The 20,924-nt window shown below is 45.1% G+C and overlaps 1 protein-coding gene across 1 annotated transcript in view; it reads left to right on the plus strand.

Moving 5' to 3' along the window:
* Positions 1–3,757: 3,757 nt before the first annotated feature.
* Positions 3,758–20,924, plus strand: part of man1a1 (mannosidase, alpha, class 1A, member 1) — a 93,503-nt gene continuing 76,336 nt past the window's right edge. Inside the window, exon 1 of the mRNA XM_062410855.1 lies at positions 3,758–4,530. Within this exon, the coding sequence (XP_062266839.1) occupies positions 4,021–4,530 (510 nt within the window). The 5' untranslated portion in view covers positions 3,758–4,020. The remainder of the gene's footprint in view (positions 4,531–20,924) is intronic.

Genomic DNA, 20,924 nt, shown 5'->3' on the forward strand with positions numbered 1-20,924 from the left:
AATATGGAGATGCCCGCACATTTCAGCTGAGATTTAATCTTCTGCTTGAATCGCAGAGTGAGAAAGTAATCACATACACACGCAGAGACACAGAGACACACACACACGACATGATTTAGACAACTTGTCATCCAAGAATGAGAATTTCAATATGGCGTCACACATCTGTCAGTCGCAGATTAGACTCTCCATCTCCGTGGTTCTCGTCCAGCAGGTGATGTTTAGGTTGAAGTACGTTACAGAGCAAAGTGAATCATATAACTGATTCCTGTAAGTGTTATTGTCCCCCCCCCCCCCCACACACACACACAACACCCCCCGCCAGCTCAGCGACTTGTGTTGATGTGGCAGAAAATATTCTGCATAACAACAAGTTTACACATTTAAACGACGTACACACACACAATGAGTTATTCTGTTTAAATCGGGAACACACACTCCTCAGTATCTATAGCGGCTCTGAAACAAATCGATTCTTCTTCCTCTTCTCGCTCTGATAAACTCTGGCATTAGCTGTGTCTGATTCCGAACCTCTATTTGAGTTTAAATTGCACGTTTCATGCATGTGAGCGACTCAACACGTCTTTAATCACCGACAGGGACAATTGAAATGATTGCAATGCATCTCCCACGTTCACACACAGAGTGACACGGATCACGGACCTCATCAGAACGGACACGTGTGCGTTCACGAACGCGTGCGCGTGCTTGTGCATTGCAGGGTTTTGTCGATTTGTTAAGCCCATGAATAATAATGGGCACCCGGCACAAAGTAATAGATGAGATTTTCAATGGTCGTCAGCTGTGTATTGTCGGAGGGAGGGTTGTTACACCTCTGCATAAGTGAGTACAGCAGCTTCTTTATAGCTCTGGTAATTCACGAGGAGGCTGCAGCGACTCTGCTGAAGCTATTTCCACATTATCAGCTGAATAATTACCCCCCCTCCCCCCTTCCCTCCTTCCCTCCCTCCACTGAAGTCAGGCAGAAAGACACATGACATGGCCAGAAGGTAATCTGATGAGGAATGTCACGGCCCGTGCAGTGGTGGAAGAAATGCTCCTCTACTGGGGTCAGAAATAACCAGACGACTGGATTCCTGCATCAAAAAACAGGAATATCAAAAATACAAACCAGTGCTTCCTGTGACTGATGAGTTCATATTAATATTAACAGAACGACAGTAAGGGATGTCTCTGTGTCCATGTGCAGGCAGCGTTTTACTGCTGGTTTGACCCATTTCACACACAGTTAGTCGAGTGCTTCTGAGCAGAATGTCTCCTCCACAGATAAATGTGGGGGGTGGTGAGATGATAAACAGGAAAGGAAAATAAAAAGAATACACCCTGCTACAAATCTATTATCAAATTTCAGGTGAATGATTACTGTGTGAAAAGACCATTAGGTGGAATGACTTCTTTTATTGTTATTATTCATTTTAATTGAATCGCTGCAGCTGTGCTCTCTTCCTGTCACAGAGAAGGTGATTCAGATTGTATTTTAAAATACAATATTGATTGCCATGAAATTTGGATCATGGCTTTAATATGATGCACAAAAATCACTTTTAGTATAGTATATAAATAATTAGAGGATAGAAACACATCTTCATCTCAGATGCTATAGATACCCTCAACAATGTTTCGCAATTTGCTTCTTTTTTTTTTTTATAAAATCTGGCTGATTTTGCGCAGTTTCACATCTTGAAAATTGCACATATATTGCATAATTGTAAATGGTAGGAGGATTAGCACCGACTACTCTGAGCTTCTTCTCTACATTCTGCATGGTTAGCTCATTAGCTTGTCACCTTCACACAGTTAAACTGCCACTCAATGAAACATTTTCCAGGAAGACTCCAACTTTAACTCAGTTTTATGACGACACACAGAGAGTACAGTAGGTTCACTTATTTATTTACAATCAACACCAAACACTATCCTTGTTGTGGAACCTGTTGTGCCTCCTGTGAGTTCCCCTCTGTCGATCGATCTGCAGCTGTCGACGCCTGCCGCACCAGTAAATGCTCCCATTGCCTTCCAGGTGGAAATGGTCTGTATTTATTACGGAGCTTTAACGGCCCCATCACCCACTGAGGGTGCTTCACGGGTCACATCCACTCTGTGCTTCTTTACTTCTTCTATTACCCACCGTGCACACACTGTTGATGCGGCCATCGAGGGTGATGCTCTGGTTCAGTATCTTGCCCGAGGCCGCTGCAGTGAGCAGACTGGAGGTGCTGTCGATATTGTCTGTGGCTTGTCCCAATTGTGTTTATTCTCATTTGGAACGTCCCTGTTTGCAGATGATGCGTTGGGGGAAGACGTCGACCTCCTCGTGGACTCGCTGCGTGACGGGTCCTTGTCTGCAGGATTACCTGAAAGTGTTTTCCCACACTTCTGTGGAATTTAAATGCCAACACACTCCGCCCTTAGTAAAGTTTGTGGATTTGTATTAATGTGTTTGTCGAAGGGCTTGTGAAATAATCCGTGAAGATATTTCAACCCAAAACAAGCCTCTTATTCCTGTTCCCTGCTGGGGGGGGGGGGGGGTCGTACTTGACCCTGAAAAACTGAGTGATGTCACACCTAACGGCTTCAACCCTGTCCCCAGATCAGTCAGGTGTCAGGACGAGCAGTTTCCATCCATCTGTCTTCCTCTCGTACTATGTGACCCAAATTTATACTGGTTATACTGGTTCTGAAAGGGGAGCAGCCCTGTTCGGTTATGTGACCTGGTGGGAAAAAGATCTGCCTGTCAACTCTACCTGTGGTGACACGCACACTCGGTTTATAGTGGGTAACTGTCGTTTCTAAACAGTGACTCATGGAACTCGCTGGTTACACAACAGGGCCTTGGTCTGAAAAGAGCTGCAACCCTGTTGCACTGAGAAAAACAGGTAGAACACAGTGTCCTGTTTAATGTGTGGGTTTATTGGAAAAGACACAAACAGGAACACTCATATCTGTAGCATGTTTCCACTAGAGGAAGGGAAGCATTGCAGCATTATTTAAAAAAGACAAAAACAGACGAGTGTGATGGTTGAGTTTGTTAAACCACCGTGTCTCCATGCTGCTTGTGTGGTGTCCTCCAAGTGTCTTCAAGCTCCAACGTTCAGATTCAGATTTACACCAAGTCTTCAGCCCACATGTCCTCTGGGATCCACGTGTGAACATTAAGCTGGTTTAAATGATCTTGTTTCGAGTTGAATTTGAATGTCGGGGCTTGAAGACACTTGAGGAGGAGCACGGAGGCTTGTTGTGTTGTTTTTCTGTTGTGTTAATATATTTGAAGAATAGGTCACCATCGACTTCAATTGTATTAGATTTGAAGTCACACACACACACACACACACACACACCTGGCTAATTGAGAGTAGATGATGAGTGAACTTTACTTTTTGGGTGAACTATCCCTTTGACTTCCTGTGGCAAATAACTGTAAAATCAAATATTGTAAACTATTTTTTGTATTTTTAATATTTACCCCTACAGCTTGGAAATAAAACTTGATTATGACACAGTTTAGAGAAGCTGCCTCTCTGGTAGTTTTCTGTTATCTGGTTGTTCCTCTTCCTCTTCTCGTTCCACATGTGGCTCCGCATGTCACCAGGAAGTGAAGTGCTCTCCGTCGAGCTGTCAGAGCCTTTATACCGCGGAGCTGCGGGTCCACGCCCCCGCGGGTCTCCTCCACTCACATGGCCGAAAGTGATTCGCTGGCCGCGGCTGTCAGTCCTGCCCATCCAGCGCCGCTTCCTGTGCCAGCCGCTCCGCTCCGTGCGCACTCGGGCTCCGGCATGGACACACGCTCGCTCCGCAACTTTCCTCCGGAGCTCTCCCCGCTGTCGCCGCGCGTCTGACACCGAATCCTCGCTCCCTCCGCCCGGACATGGACCTGTGAGCGGAAGCCAGCGAACCCCCGAGCCCCGACGCCGCGTGTTTTCGAACCCGTGTGTGTCCGTTTGTGTGTGTTTCTTTTTCCTCGTTGTTGGAGTTACCGGAGGGGGAACCAAGGGGGGGAAAATGCCCGTTGCAACTCTCCTGCCTTTCACGGCCACCCCGAGCAGGAAGTCCGCCAGCCCGACCTCCTTCAGGCTGACGGAGAAGTTCATCCTGCTGCTGGTGTTCAGCGCCTTCATCACCCTCTGCTTCGGGGCCATTTTCTTCCTGCCGGACTCGTCCAAGCTGCTCAGCGGAGTTTTCTTCCACTCCTCCGCGGTGGAGACTAACACCCGCACCGGCCCGGACAGCAGCGACTCGGGCTCGGCCGGCAGCGACGTCCGGGTCCTGGCCAAGATCAAGAAGGACCACGAGAAGGCTCTGCTGGAGGCCAAGGATACTCTCCAGAAGAGACCCGACGAGATCCAGCAGGACATCCTCGACGACAAGGAGAAACTTTCCAGGGACAGTTTGGCTCAGTTGGCGAAGGACGGCGGCCATTTACCCGTCGTGGAGTACCACCGGCCGCCGGGGACGACCGGGCACGAGCCCCTGGACCCGGAGACCAGGGACCGGCGGGCCAAAGTCAAAGAGGTAAGGCTGAGTTGAGTCAAACGTCGCACCAGACCCAGTTGAAAACCCCACCTTTTTAACGTGTTGTCCCCCTGCTGCTGTAGTCTCTCATCGCAGGACACGGTTCAAACCCGTGGACGACTCCCGCGTGTCTCATTTACAATTCGGCTCGTGTGTTACATACCAATAAACTCTTTGGTGGATGATAAATTAACTTTTACAAAATGTTCGCCCGTGTGTCCTGTGAGTGCGGCACATCGTGGCCAGCGGTGGCAACAAGCGCACAGCGACAACACAACTTGTGCTGTTGCGCGATCCCAACCCGACACGGTGGGTCTTTTCCAGCCGAAAACGGCACACACCGCCGTTGTGTTCAGTGGAATATGTCCCGTCACACTGCGGGGGTTGTGTTCCCCTGTTGGCGGATCCGACACGTTCATTTGGAAGGTTTTTAAACGTAGTTCGGCGTGACGCTCTTCGTTACGCGTGATTTAGCAGCAGGCAGCTCCTGATGGGGGGAAAGGAATGCATGCAGGATCCACCGACCCCCCCCCCCCCGGGCTGGTCTACCTGTCTTTCAAGGTTCCCATGTCTGCATGGAGCCAGCTCGTACATGCATTCACAATGTGCTCCTGAGGATGGGGGGGGGGACTTTAAGGGGAGCCTGCAACATGCATGCACCCACAACGATTGTGTGTGTGTGTCTGTGTGATTATTCTGAAATGGAGTCATAATCTGCCTTTGCAGAGAAAGTGTTGCAGTGCCCCTGTATATCCCTTTCCACTCAGTAGCTTGTGCCCCCCCCCCCCCTCTCATCCCAAACTGCTCAGAGGCTGGCAGCCTGCAGCAGGGTGGAGAACACCAACAGGTAGCAGTGTGTTGTATGATTGTGTTATGTCACAGCACAGAGTGTGTGTGTGTGTGTAGGGGGGGATCCGGTGGAAGGCCCAGCTGTGGAGGCTCTGAGGCGGTTTCAGGTGACGTCCAGGCTGTGATCACTGCTCTTCCATTTGTGGAATACAAAGATCCTTATATCTTTATATCTGGTGTCTTGTTGGGAAGAGCTGTCACACAGGAGCGGGCGGGGGGGGCAGGAGAAGGGGATTGATTTGATTTCCATACACTCACTCAGGGAGATCCTCTGGTGCTCCCACACAGAGGAGCATTGAGCGGGCCAGGAGATAAGGGGCTGGTCTCCTGATTGAGCACATGTGTCCGTGGTGGAGACACTCAGATGGACTGAAATCAGCTGGAAGTCAGATGTGGTGGGGGGGGGGGGGTCGTTGTGGTAGAAGATCACGTGACTGAGGTCCAGATAAGACTTCCAACGGTCAATATTCACAAAATGAAACATCACGATGATAGACTGGACACCACTCTACCACTTTATTGCTTTTTGTGCTTTCAGGAGAAATTCATATGTCAAAAGTATGAAAAACAATAATTTCCGTGAAGATGAATCCCCTGAAAGACAAATACTGTCAGAAATCCTTTTCACTAACGCAGCTTTCAAGACACGATTGAACTTCAACACTAGTTATTAAAATGTCCTACAATGTTCAGTCTTGTAGTAAAACATGATATTTAATCAATATATCTCTTACGGATGTGGAGCGCAGCCCTGAATCCCAATCTGATCATTGCTTGGATTCAGTTGTATAAACGCGCTGTTTGAAATGCAGATGACGTTTCTGACACGTCGATGAAATCCGCCGCCGCCTGAAGGTGAAGAGACTCGGCTGTCGAGCTGACAACCGCACGAACGTGGCATTAAACGCGTCGCGCCCTCGAGAGGCCATCTTGTTTACAAATAACAGGTTGCCGTTTGTGTGCATCCTCCTGTCGGCCGATCACAGACGTCACAGCTGCTACAAAACACACAGATCTGAGGAGTTAACTCGGAACTCAGCTTTAGAATGAAATCGTGGTTAATCTGAAACTGTAGTTGTTGACTTTGGGGATACCTTTATTTCACGATTCACATTTAAATCCCAAAGTCCCCAAGTCCTTCCCTCCGAGTTCTGTGCTTTCAAACCTGACTTTGTGTAACTTTGACTTTGAAAGCAACAATAGCTGCAAACAAGGAGTCAACACAACACGGAGTGGATCCTGTAATGACTCGTCACAGCAGCTGCCTGTGTTTATGAAGTACAGTGGGGACACAGATTCTCCCCTTGTGGGCTTAAAAAAAAAAAAGACCAAATATAAAGTTAATTAAAAAAGGCTAAGGCGTGTTCTGGGGGATTCAGGCACTGATTCTAGTGACTCCAGCTCGAAATGGGTCTGCACATGAATACCGAGTTTCTGATTGGAATTAATCACCTGCTGATTCCCTCAGATTCAAGATGGCAACCGGGTGATTTGAGACGAAGACTAACCTAAAGTGATCAGTTGTGTGTTTTGTGTTAATCGAGAGGATTGATGAAGATGAGTTGTCGGTTGTTTTGCTGTTGTCTCATGTAGACGTTCATTTTCAGGACAACAGGTACAGAAGCTTCTTTACAGGATTATCGACTTGATTATCCTCCCTGAGTACGTTCACATTCTTGTCTTTTTAAAAGCTGGATATTGATCACCACTATGTATAAAACCTTTTGTGCCAAACCAAACCAAACAAAGCAGGCGGGAAATCTCCCTAAATCAATAATACTCAGCCGACAGAGTGATTCAGCTTTTGTAGGATGTTCAATTCTGACAGAAAAGAACTGAAAATCCACATTTCTTTTTATATTAATCTAAATCAGCAGCAGTGGAACTCAGTATTTCTTTGAAGAACTCACAATTGAAGCATTACAGGAAGTCACAGTTGTCGTTAATAGAAGAGGTGTATTGATATCTTAGTGATACTTTTGATTTCCATCTCAAGGCCTTTAAAATAGGGCTGAAAATGCTCTTTTGGCTGCAGCTTGCTTTGCTGGATGATTGCCATCATTGTCTGTTGTAAGTAATATGGCACCAGTTCATTGTTACTCAGATATTTGAAGCCACACAGGAGTTTATTTGCTCCTGAAAGTTTGAGGTTTGTATCGTCTCTGTTTGTTGATTTATTTTTCCTCACTCTCCTTAGTGAAGCCGATAACGCTGCTGAGTAAAAACCAGCCTCTCTAAAATTCTACCTCTGATGTCATCTGGTCGAGGCTTCTTAAATTATTTGAAGATAAAGTTCTCTGCCGCCCGCTTCTTACACCACATCTCTCCCATCTGACCCAGTTATCTGGGGATCTGGCCCGCAGCGTGTCACGGTCTCAGCGGGTTAGTGCTGTGTGTGTGATGGGCTGAGGACGGGCCACTGGGGCCACTGGGACCACTGGGGCCACTGGGGACACCCTGTGAAGGATAAACGACTTGTTGTGAGAGAAGGTCCACTATTCTACAATCAGCTAAATCTGTTTGTCTGCCAGGAATCACAGGCTCTCTGGAGGGTTTCACTTGGACTCAGAGAGGCTTCGGAGGCGAGCACGATGGGGGGTGATAATGAAAAGCTGGGGGGGAAATCCAGGAAGATTGGACAAATGCTTGAGCCTCAGTGTTATCTGACAGTAAACTACCAATCTCTGTTTGACAGAAACATGTTCCTGTGGTCCACCGGTGTAATTGTGGAGTTGTGGTGGCAGCGTTTAAGATGTGGCAGCGCAGGACGCGTTATATTCACACTTCCTGTTTGAAAGTCTATCAAGATTAACAGGTGCAGAAACTAGACTGTTGATCTCGGGGTACTTTCTGTACAGTTGTGCTGCAGAAAGAAGATTCCTTTCTCTTATCAATCACACATTTTCTTTCCCCACCATCTATTATCCTCTTTTAATAGCTTATTTATTAAATTTGATTTTATTATAACAGAGGCTTCTAATTCTAATATTTGAGAAGCTAGAACTTGTTTCTTTGGCCACTGTTAAAACCATAACTTGACAGACAAGTTACTGAATGATTTCTTTCCAATCATCTAAATGTTTCATATGTTTTAATCAAAAACTAATAACAAAATGATCTGAGCCAGATGCCTCCACTCCACATTCTGTATATATTTCCGTCTATATCAGGACAAAGTGATTTAGCATTTGCTCTAAAGCAGCCACAGCGACCTGCCTGACTCACTTCTTAATGCCACTGTCGTCCCTGCCACCGGTTTACCTCAGATAACACAATCCCAGTGAGTGTCACACAGTCAGGGCATCATCAGCAGACTGCAGAAGGACTAACACCGTATCGCTCATCCTCAGAACACGATATCTGTGTCCGTGGTAAACACACCGGCTGGTTCTGAGTCTTTTCTGGTATTAATAGTTGTGTGAAAATCTGAAATTACACAGGAAATCCATTTCCCCTTTGTACTGGGGACCTGCACCAGCTCCCTCTGCGACCCCTGGAGCTGCTTTCGAAAAAACACAATGATTCGACCTGTTGCTAATTAACAAACACAGACTCACTTTTGCTCTGAGTGATCTTTGCTTTCTGTTTTGTATGACTCATCCTGCTCCTGCTGTGTGTGGTGCATGAGATTTAATTGAGCGTTTAGCCATGAGGACGGTTTGTTTGCAGCATAACACGGTTTCCAAACTTCTTTCTGTTATAGGCTGTTGGAAACACCAGATTAGTGTTGAGATCAGGTGCATGTGCTGGTCAGAGGACTGTGGAATAGAGACAGGTGGTCTGTAAAGTATTTCTTTGTGCCATTTGAAGCCGATGAAACTCTCTCTCTCTCTCTTTGTTTCCTTACATCTGTCATTTCCCTCCTCCCTTCCCCTCCCTTCATTCCATCCCTCTCTCGTCCTCTTGTCCACTCATCCCTTCTTTCCTTGTGCCTTGTTCTCTTCAGGATTCACTTTAGTTGTTATTGTCTACTCCCAGAGCAAACGTTAAGCTCTGCCTGCATACGGGGGGGATTGAGTTACTGCTGGCCCCTCCAGTTGCTCTGTTTAATTGTCTAATGTCTATAATAACTGTAACTCCCCACCAGCAGTGATTCCTATGTGGATGTACATCGATGAACTTGTGTGAAGCAGAGACAATGGAGGCTCTGTTACATTCCAACCCTCGCGTTAGCAAAGGCACAGGGACGTCATTACTGTTTACATTCATGTGGAACCACCCTGTGTGTCAATAATCAGGTTAAGAGGCTGGTGGATTGAAAATACCAGTTTGACAAGGTAAACTGGGATCAGAGCAAACTACCTCACTTTCAAAGAAATACGTTTCCCTGAAGCTTTGTGTCGTTTCATCAGTAGAATCAAAATCATCACGTGAAGGGTCTTGTGATTTTACTCTATTTTTAGAATTTCCCTTCTCCATCGCTGCAAGCTTGTCTTATTGAGTTGAGTAAAAAAAAACTGGTCACATCCAATAGATTCATGACGGTTCATGTTTCTGCAGAGAGAAGAGATCATTGTGTGGTTGAGGTCTGATTTCAGAGCTGAACCAGGGATGTCTACAAGTCAATCGCTAGGAAACTATTCAGAAACTGATGTCAGATATAAACAGCAACTCTAGTTAGCATCTATTTTCACAAGTTTCCAGGTTTCCACGCATTGTTTTGTGTGTCGATACTTGAGATGATAATGTGCTCCTAGAACAGATTCCATAGGAAACTGTTATCATTTGAATTTATTCACGAGGATTGAGATTGAAGGGAAGTTTCACGACGATCATTTGGTCGAAGCACCGGATGTAAATTCTTACGTTTTTAAAGTTGTGAAATGGAAGTGACCCTGAGATCTCGGACCACTGTTATGAATCAGGAATGTTACCATCGGGCCCATGAAGACAAATCATCCAATACCTGCAGCCCAAGGCCCAAACGCAGGCTGGGAATATAATAAAGAGAGACCCAAGTAATGAATATTGTAATGGTGTAATAAAGTCAGTGTAAATATATAGTCCTAGTGGATCGCCCGTGAGGCTTTAGATATTTTAAATCCATAAATTAATATGGATTGTTGCAGCGGGGCTCTTACAGAGTCGGGAGGATGGATGGTCCAGCGGTTGGGTTTGTACTGGTGGAGGATGAGGATGAATGTACTCGGCCCCGGTCTCTGGCCCCCCCGCTCGCTGCCTCTCGAGCAGAGAATCTCCAGAGTGACTGATGGAGCAGGTTTACATCGATAGACTCTCAAACTGTCAGTGCACGTCTTCCATGAATTTGTGTCTGTGTGTGTCTGTGTGTGTGTTGTAGCCTTTGTATGGTCCGGCCATCACCAGGGGCCGAGCCCCAGCTTCCCACACACCACAGGCCTGGACGGGAAGATGATGGTCTATTAAGCTTCGATGCCTATAGACTGTTTCCATCTTCAGAGGTGTCTCCTGAGGCCCCCCCCCCCCCGCTCGTACTGTATCTACTCTCCCAGCTCTGCTCCCGCTCATGCATAGTCATCAAGCATTAATTTGGGAAAGCCTCGAGCAACAAATAAATTAGATGGGTGGTTATGGGCGATGGGTTGAGGCGTGAGCGAGCCCTGAAGCGTGGAGAGGAAAGTGCACATGCAGGACTATAAACAAACACAGAGCACCGTGTGGAATGCACACACACACACACATCGCCCTCGGCTGCACAGCCACGAGTATTACGGACGTGGAGAGTCGTGGAGAGTTGAACATTACTTTACATTAACCAACACCGTGCTGGTGTTCTCAGTCTGCTTCATCAGCCACTTTAGTGCTGTTCACTTTAATATAGAAACTGGCGCCTGGTACAAGAGAGACGGAGATCCAGGACTTTATTTTTTCTCTTTCTTTGAATTCTAGGTGACGTTTGGCCTTTTGCAGTTTATTTGACAGTTCTGACATTTTTACTAGGATGATTAATTGAGAAAATAATTGGGAGGAGTTAACTGTGATGGAAACAGAAGTTGTTTGTCGGGAGTTTGGCCTTTTCAGATCAGTTTGGGGACGTGAATGCTGACATTTTGTAAAAACTGAGACAAAACTGTCCCCAGGTCTGTCCTCAACCATTTACACATCAGAGCATCACACGGCTAAGTGAACTTTTGCCTTGGGTCTAAGTCCGGGGGTTATGATGCATGAAGGTGGCAGGTGATGCCGTTTTAAACCATTAAGATTTAATGTGTTTAAGTGCAGTGGGGTTAAATGGCCATACTGTGCTGTTTTGCCGTCATAGTGTGTCTGCGGAGGTTTGAAATGTGCTTTCACCCACTTCTTGGACATGTAATAGTCGCTCAGCTGACGTGGCTGCGTCTTAACTTGCACTTAATCAGAAGATGTTAGTGCCTGAAAGAGAAAGCTGACTGAAATGTCAGTAACGAGTCATGGATACCCCGTCAGGCTCCGTGTGGCGCCTCAGTCCACTCAGTCCACTCAGTCCACCCAGTCCACCCAGTCCACCCACAGCTCAGGAGACACAGACTGTGGGATGTGCACTTAAACTATCAGAGAACAAACCCAGAGAGAGGCTGGACTGGTATAGAGAAATCTGAACTGGTCCTTTCAGTCGGGCACTGGGAGTCTTGTGGAGCTTTCCACCATGCAGACCTCCTGAATGTGCACACTGACATTTTAAGCTAAAGGTGATCTTTTCAGCTTTGCTTTTCTTTGCTGAATCCCATCAATACACCACAGGCTTTCAACCTGCAGCAGGAAATGGACCTGCTTTGTGTGTGTGTGTGTGTGTGTGTGTGTGTGTGTGTGTGTGTGTGTGTGTGTGTGTGTGTGTGTGTGTGTGTGTGTGTGTGTGTGTGTGTGTGTGTGTGTGTGTGTGTGTGTGTGTGTGTGTGTGTGTGTGTGTGTGTGTGTGTGTGTGTGTGTGTGTGTGTGTGTGTGTGTGTGTGTGTGTCTTCCTGTTGTGTGCAGCTGCTTATTGACAGATTCCAGTAGCTTTACAAAAGCAGCCATGTTGTATTTTGTGTATGAGAACGTTGTGAGCTCTTCATGGTGTCTGGTTTCGCTTCCCTTTCCTCTCACACTCACTTTCCTTTGGTGTCACTTTACACACACAACCCACAGATCTACCACTGACCTCTCTTACTTCACTGGTTCCCGTCTTTGATAAGAATGTCCCTCAGTAGACACTGTACCTCCGCCCAGGTGTTACATTTCACACCGAATCTGCCATTTCCTTTTTGGCGTAGTTCTAAAAATACTAAAGATGCACATCACCTGTTCAGTTCCTATTGAATTCACATTCTCTCAGATACACGTCGGGGGTTTTATAGGTTTCTGCACAGTGGCTGGAAAACTCCTACTCCCCAATGAAATCTCATTTGAATCCACTAGTCCCATATTTTAAGGTAATAATCCCCATTACTACTTTCCAACTATCTTTTTAACAACTTAAGGGAAACATCTCCTTCGAGGCTGTTATTTCCATTTAGTTAATTTGATCATATTTTAATAAGAAGACTTTTACCCACTGTGTTAATTTGCTGCTGCTGCTGTTTGACTCCGCTCTGTCCATCTGCTTCACATTATAACACTTCCAGCAATTCCGAGGACACAGTCCCTTGCCTTCACTACAAGGTATTTATTGTGAAACATCTGCAAGAAGTGTGTGCCCCCCCCCCCCCCCCCCATTGAAATAGAATCTTCTGAAGTGGATTAATTAGTGAGAAGAGTATTCCAGTTGAAGGAGGATCTCAGAGAGGAGAGGAGAAGCAGGATTGGGATGATGAACTGATGGAAGATGGAACATGTAGAAGAGATGAGGGCCATGTTGACTTCACTTTAGAGGCTGTTACAGTTATTGGTATAATTGGTTCTTCTCTTTTCAACTCGGCTTTTAATCGTCTCAACTTTAAGATACTGTAAATCCACCAATGAATGAATGAAGATTGGAATATCCAAGTGGGTATTGTGCATAATGCTTTTGGGGATCATTAGCAGTGCACGTTTGCAGCATTATTAGCATGTTTTTGCTATAGACAGTGACTTATGCTGAGCAGAGTGGCCTCAGTCTCACAGGGCTTCGAGGCAGACACACAAATACACACACACACAAAAACACACACATGTAGAATCTATGGGCTGGCGTTACTATTAATGACGGTGCCTTGTGCGATTGACACAGCAGGTGTGATTTGTCTTGTGTAGCTCGGAGGTAACATACGACTTGCTCATTAGCAATCGGAGGTTATTGATTTCTTGAACAATAACTTCAATATATTGAATAATAGTGAGTCGATATCATTTGCACAGGAACCAAGGCAAACAGGATGTGTTTAGATGTTTTGTGGGGATTTGTTTATACTGTTAGTTTATTATTTTAGAGTAAATGTATACTTCTTTTTGTTAATGAATTCCCAGCTTCCCAGAATGCAAAGCTCATGTGGTTACAGGAGCCGTGTCCCCACAACAAACAAGCGGCTCTAGATTCCTATTGGCACCAGACAGCAACCACCTCTTTCAAAGGTCCTCTTTGTTTTTCACCTGAGATCAGAGTCTGTATTCACACCTTCCTAATCGCACCAAGGGGGAAATCTGAGTCTAATTGAGCCTGAGTTAAACAATGCAGGGTTTCTATATAACCTGATCTGGTCTGGCCCACAATGCAAGACGAGGTGGACAAACGTTATCGTGACAAAGTTGCAGCGTGAGCACTTTCATAGTTTGCCAGCCGATGTCAACGTGGAGGAATTTGTTTTTGTGTGTTTTTGGAGATGTTTCACAGGACTTTGGAGAAGAGTTATGCAGCACACTGGCAGGAGAGCAGGTGGAGAGGGACCAACTCACACAGCAGAGAAGTGAAGGCAGATTTAGTTCTGTCTTCATCGCTGCTGCTTGGATTCATGTTGGGAATTCTGTACTTTACTTTGTCCAAGTTCAGCAACTTTTATATAAGAAATAATCAATATTGTAAGATGTTTTGTGTTATTCTGAAGTACACAATAGATGCCTTGTGTACTTGACGTGAGTCGATAGTTGGCTACAAAACGGCTTCAGATTTACAGGCCAACCACGTGAATGCATAATTCAATTTGTCCCACGTTTGCTTTCAACGGCATTTACACAGACGCTTGGATGTGAAATGATGAATACTTGATTCTTAAGAAGTTCCTGGATGGATGTTTGTGTTCCGTGCAGCGTGAACTGGGATTCGAGCCAAAGCTGTGATCGTTGTGCTCCCATCTGTCGTCTGAGATGAGCTCATTATGCATCATCGTGCATCGTCAGCTGATCACATCGTCTCTTCAGGGTTCGGTTCCAACAAACGCTGGTTTCCTGTCTGTCCACTTGTTTGTTTTGAAGTCATCCACCTGTGAACATCTTTTGAAGGCGTATCTGTGATGTTCAGAGATAAGACACAGCCCTTACAGACCGGAGGACAGAGACGTGCTGCCTCACATCCTGTCAAAGTGTTGCCAACTTCTCCCTGTGAAAGACGAGCACAAACCAGCTGCCTTCAAACGCCTGAGCTGGTTTGAATGTGAATCCCTCAAGGTTGTGAGTCTTCAGAGGAGATGTGGTATTTTGTGACCAAGCCTTGTATCCCAGTGATGGAGATGGAGGAAAACCGCTCTTGGATATTCAATATTAATGTGTCCCAAGCATCGGGGGGGTCATGGCCGGCTGGTTCTTTCACGCTAATCCAATTATTTCTAATACCCAGAATCATAGGCTGTCAATCACACACTCCATTTATTTTTCAATCTCCCCTTCCTTCCCTCTCTCCCTCTTTCCTGGCGAGGGCTTGCATCTTAACGCTGCTCGCCCTGCCCCCATGCATACTCTATGAGCTAAGGGCCTGGACACCTCCAGGTCGGATGTGAAGTCTAAGAACCTCGAGACGTTTCTTCTTTGAGTGTCGAGCCGTGTCGGGAGGTGAAGCATCTCATCAACCAGCATTGTTCAGGAAACCAAACATAACTCAAGTCATGATTAAAGACTTAGATTTGAAGTCTTTATATTAGTTTTTAGTTTTCTTTATCTATTTGACTGTGAGAAACATGATTTAAGTTTTTATCTCCTTTTTATAAATCCACCAGTTAAATGAAGAACAGCACAAGCTCCAGGCGAGGTTTACGTTCTTTAAAAGCATTTTCTTACGCAGCATGTGCAGTTTTTGTGTAACTGGCATCTGTCTAATAAATGTTGCATGGAACTACACACTGGGGGAAATGGGACGGCCCCTCTGCGACGCTCTGCGAGTGACTGAGCGTGGAGAAGCTGCAGCACAGCGGTGGAATGTGTGTGAGATCAGCGAGCTCCGGACGTGTAGTGACGCTGAAACAGTGATACTCAATCAAGTGAAGACATCCAATTCCCTGAGGAGACTTTTCAACTTGATCCGAGACTGAAACAGAAGCGATTGCTTTTTAAAAGACGACCCCACCTCTATATAAATGTCCCAGGAAGACGGTGCCGAGTGCCAGAGTGCACCAGCATCTCAGTGAATGTCAGGTTTAACGACCACACGGCCGTGACTCCCCGTTCCCTCTTTGTTTTTGGCATTATAAAAATTTCATGTGGTCTTGCTGTCGTGCTTATCTTTCTAAGAAGCTTCATGCTGCTGTAGAGCTTCAGTACATCTGCCCTGCTCCATTTATTTTCGGTAAACGTGCACTCATCCAGAAACCAACAGGACCTTTTTTCTATCTTTGGTTTAGTCTGAAGCTGCAGAACAGAAACATCCATCAAGATTTAGAGCCTTCTACTCTAAACTCTTTATTGAAAGAGTAATGATGATTGCTTGAGCTTGTGTCTACGTTGTTTCTGCATCACAAAACCAACACAAAGGACATTGTGTACAGGTTAAATTCTCACACCACTGACGGCAGTATTCTCATGTTGGCCTCACTGAATGCTGTCTGTGCTTTAAATGGTTGTGTAAATACACCCAGGAGGGTTTCATGATCCGCTGGGCTCGGCTGAACAGGGCTCGTATAACCTCTGATCTTTGTTTGCTTCACCAGCTCAGGGGAAAAACTGCTGCTGTTTGTGCATATTCGGGGGGGGGGGGGGTTAGTCTGTTTACTCGAGACATATCTTATATCAAACAGTTGGTGTTTTTGCGTGAGTTCATCAGATAACACGTCGTTAATGAGACTGCAGGACGCTGATAACCAACTGGATCGGGTGTAATTTGGAAAAATAAAACGATTCCACGAAACACACATCACAGATTCAGGCTGATATCGGAAATCCAGCTCTACAGGCGCTTCTCAGAGATGTGTCTGCACTTCTGGGAAAAACAAAGATGAGGGTTGAAGTGATCAGAAGAGGCAGGACCTTTTCCAATCCTCCCTCTAATAGTCACAACTGGTTTTAAACCCTTTTTAGCTGGTTAAAGAGCATTCATTGGCTTCCAGCTGTGATGTTCACTAGCCACTTGCCCTATATCTTAACGAGTCAGACAAATGTGTGACCTCGGAGAAAAGGCCTGGTTTTTTAGAGAATTAATGAACTGTTGTTGTTTTTAAATGCTACAACTTTGAGAACATTGCTGTGATTATTAAACCTAGAGGTGGATTTGTACTCCGCTTGTAAAACTGTGTGCAAACAGACTGTATTTGTCCACTGTAATTTGTGCGTTTACATTGTAAAGTTCATTTATCAGGTGGAAATGAGGCACTGAGGTTATGAATTTACTGTTTCTGGCTAAAAGCTTGACACAGCACAACATTTCCCCAGCTAATGGGATTTGTTAAATTGTTTTCAAGCCTTTAATGGGATATTTAGAACCTCTATTAAAGCAGTTTTTTTCAATCAGAGTAAATTGCACAGTCAACAGTATAATGAAAATTATAATGATTTTGGGATTCAGGTAGTTTCAGGTAATAAATCTTGACTCCTGTGGCAACTTCATTAATCTGATTTTAATGTGAGGCTTAATTACTCTGGAGTGAAGTGAGTCTATTGCAACTCTGTAGCGGAGCCACGTTATAAATATTACATTATCACAAGTTTAAATATTATCACAGAGAAAATATTAGACACTGTGAAATTGGAAACTAAAGAAATGACATAAATCAGAATGGGTTTAGTGAGAAGCCAGGACTCTGTGTAGATTCGAAGCAGATGGAAAAAACCTTTATGAGACTCAACTTGTGGTTTTATTAGTAAATCACGACTCTGCCCAATTTTATTCAAGTAAAAAACGTGACCTTTTTAAAAGGATAAGTGGTTTACATTATTGATGAATGCACAGAATGGATGGATGAATCCACTCCATATTCTCCTTTGTGTCGGAGTCAGTCATTTGAATGGAGCACAGGGTCCGTGTCCTGTTCGGTCCTCCTCTCTGCCAACCGGTTAAATAACTGAATGATGAGCCTGAGCCTCCGCCCCCCCCCCCTCCTCCCCCCTCCCGCCTCCTGTACTGAAGCAGGGGATGAATGTTATGGAGGGAGGGCGAGAGAAATCAATCTGCCTTTCACAAAGTCTTCATTAGTTTGCCTTTTGTCAAGCGACCGGGTCAAACCCAATTGGTCTGCTTCCTTCAACCGGGAGAAAGGTCAAGTCAATAAATGGGTGTTAGTGTGTGTGTGTGTGTGTTGTCTGATAGAGTTGTAAAGGGGCTCTTGTGTAGAGGTGTCTACCCCCCCGCCCCTTACCCCACCCAGGACCCCCAGTCCAACAAGTCGCAGATCCCCGTTTCCCCTCATCAATCATTCCTGTCCACTCCGAACATTCTGGGAAAATACTGCAGGCAAACATAAAACTGCAGTAAAATTGAATTGAGTATCAGCATCGAGGTGATACACACCAATAAAATGCAAACTGCAATATTTACTGTTTTATTATACTATTGGTCTTCAGTGTTGGTCTCAATAGGTATAATTTAATTTGAAAAACAACTCTTGTAGCACATGGCTGATTGCTGCTCCGCCTCCACCTCGGGGCACGTAATGGAAGGAATCATCTCACCGAGACGTCAGCGTTCATGTTTTACTGTTATGTCTTTACTGTCAATAAGTGGGCTCCCAGTAGAGTGCTGGTTTACTGCCTGAACCAGGTTTTTAACTAAACAGTCAGACGCAGATATGGATTCGTCCTCTCCTCTCCTCCGCTAACGGCCGTCAGTTCGTATTGAATAACGTGTAATGCTGGTTTCCAGGTATTATCAACACGGAGCACCAGTCTGACTACTGGGAGCCACGTATTTATGACCAGTTAGGTCAGGTAGCCTTGGCTCTGGCTCAGCTTGTTAGGAGTGTGGGGACCAATGAAGCATGGAGAAAGGCCTGATGGGAAATATCTTGTTTGTTTTTTTATCGGTTTGAATTTATTGACTGGGATTTTACCAGTGGGATGATCATTGATAGTGGGTTGTTGAGGGTAATGGATTTTTTTTTTTCTATCGATATAATGGAAGTGGTTTAGATCATCTGATATGTGAAGAATCAAAGCAACGCAGCAGTTTCAGTATGATCATCAAGCCAATGTACTGATCCAAGAACAGCTGTAAATCCCTGTTAATTGAAATAACGATGACTTGACAAAAAACAAATGGCTGGGAAATGGTCCAAACTAACTTTTAAACAATTAGATATTGATGCCATGCTGTACCCCTGAAAACAAAAGCCACACGTTAGAGGATCTTTGAGGGAGTTTTTGGGGTTCCAGTGTAAAGTGGAGTTTTAATGACCAATCAGATAAACTCCTAAACACTGGTTTCCTCTGTTTCCTTTGTTCTTGTTCTCTGTGTATCTCTTATTGCTATTTGCTGTTTCTCTTAATTACAGAGCTGCGCTTTAAACTTTCTTGTTCCCTTAATTTCTCTAAGTTTCCCTTAACCTTGTTGTTTTAGCCGTGCTCGGGGGGAAACGGACTGAATTTCTCCTCCTCTTTCAGCCTAGGAAGTTTCAACAGGATAATCACTTCATCACTGTTCGAGGAGTTTTTCTTAAGTAAAGAAACGCATGACTGCAGCAGCTCACCATCATGGAGACGTATTAAATGCGCTCCTCTGTCAGCGGAGACTGTGGGAAGGCAGCATCATCTTTTCTTTTCCAACGGTACAATACTGACCCATATATGGTTGTTGAAATACTAAACCGCTTAGGAAATCCCTCGCTGATCCCTGAAGAACTGGTCCCACAGGCGGAGGGAGGGACATTGTCCTCTGGCTCCGAGCGGAGAGAACACACAAGGAGGAAACATGTTCAGGTGCTGGATTTCGTTTCTGAAGCAGCACGGGTCAGAGAGCTGGTCTTATTAGCAGAGATGTCAGTGTCTTTTTTTAAAGACTCTACTGAAGGAGCTGTGGTGACAGGAGCCTTGTTTTCAGCTCAGCACTTGGGGGGATAGAACTGAGAACAACCAGTTGATCCAAATGTCTCGGTTCCCTTGTCTTTAGGGCTAATTATCAAATGTGAGTCTTAATTCTGTGAATGTGGATTCAGTTCAATCAAGCGTTTTCCATTGCATTTCATAATTTAATCCCCGTAGTGATTTATTGATGATTCATTGATGAATAGCCAAGTGTTATTTGCTCCAAATCACCACTCGCATTATTTCTCCTCAACGTATTCTTTGAAAGCCGTGATTATCATCACTCTCCAGACTAAGATGTAAGGGTTAGGGTATAAACCATTACACTCAAGTGCCGTCGTCCTAGTTTGTGGTGAATAATGCAACCGGAAGATTGTTTGTTTGCCAAGACATTCGATGAAACTCAGCACTTAGTGGAGAAGCCTCTCAGCCATTGTCTCCCAATAACAATTATAATACTAAGATATTGTATTGTGTCCAAATCAAACTGCACTTTAAATAAGAGCTCACATTAGCTTCGATGTGGTGAAATACACAACTCAGGTAATTTCTGTAAATTGATTTTTGTGGTTCGGTGGAATCAGCTGCAGCCGGGAGAAGAAAAGAGGCAGTGAACCAAAACCCTGCAGCGTACGTGAGGAATAGAGTTCAGACAGGGAACATGCATGGTGTGTAGTACACAACTACAACTATACACTATTTTCTTGACCTCTTGACCTTTGACTTCTTTACTTCCTCTGCACAAACCCCATAGGTTCCCAGGCCTACAGGTTGCCTCTCTGTGTGCAGATCTTCAGCAGATGCATATATGGATAGATTGACAAATGACCTGTATGGTTATTAATTATTCACCATTCGTTATTTGTGTCAAGCTTGGTTTCTCTCTGCTTCACCGTCAGCAGATCAGCTCCACAGAGAAACGCTCACTCTGGATACTGCTGCACCTCGGTCACCGGCCATTACATTTGAGATTCTAATTATTTGTACCTGGACTCATTTGCATCCTCCTGCACACAGGTGGACACAGACTGGACTCTCAGGGGCATATGTGCCTGGGGAAGGATTCATGCTAATGGTGGACAGTTTGAACTGTCAACCACAGGTGTTATTAATCTGAAATGACAGCTTTGCATTTAGCCGGTTGTGGTATTGTGCAGACTGGCTCACTGGCCTCTAGCAGAACTGAGTCTTTATTAATGTTGATAGTGAGGATGGGCTCTTTGAATGGTAGCTGATACTTCTCACTTGAGTTGTGTCTG

This window comes from Platichthys flesus, chromosome 18 (assembly GCF_949316205.1).
Source record: "Platichthys flesus chromosome 18, fPlaFle2.1, whole genome shotgun sequence".
Classification (NCBI taxonomy): Eukaryota; Metazoa; Chordata; class Actinopteri; order Pleuronectiformes; family Pleuronectidae; genus Platichthys; species Platichthys flesus.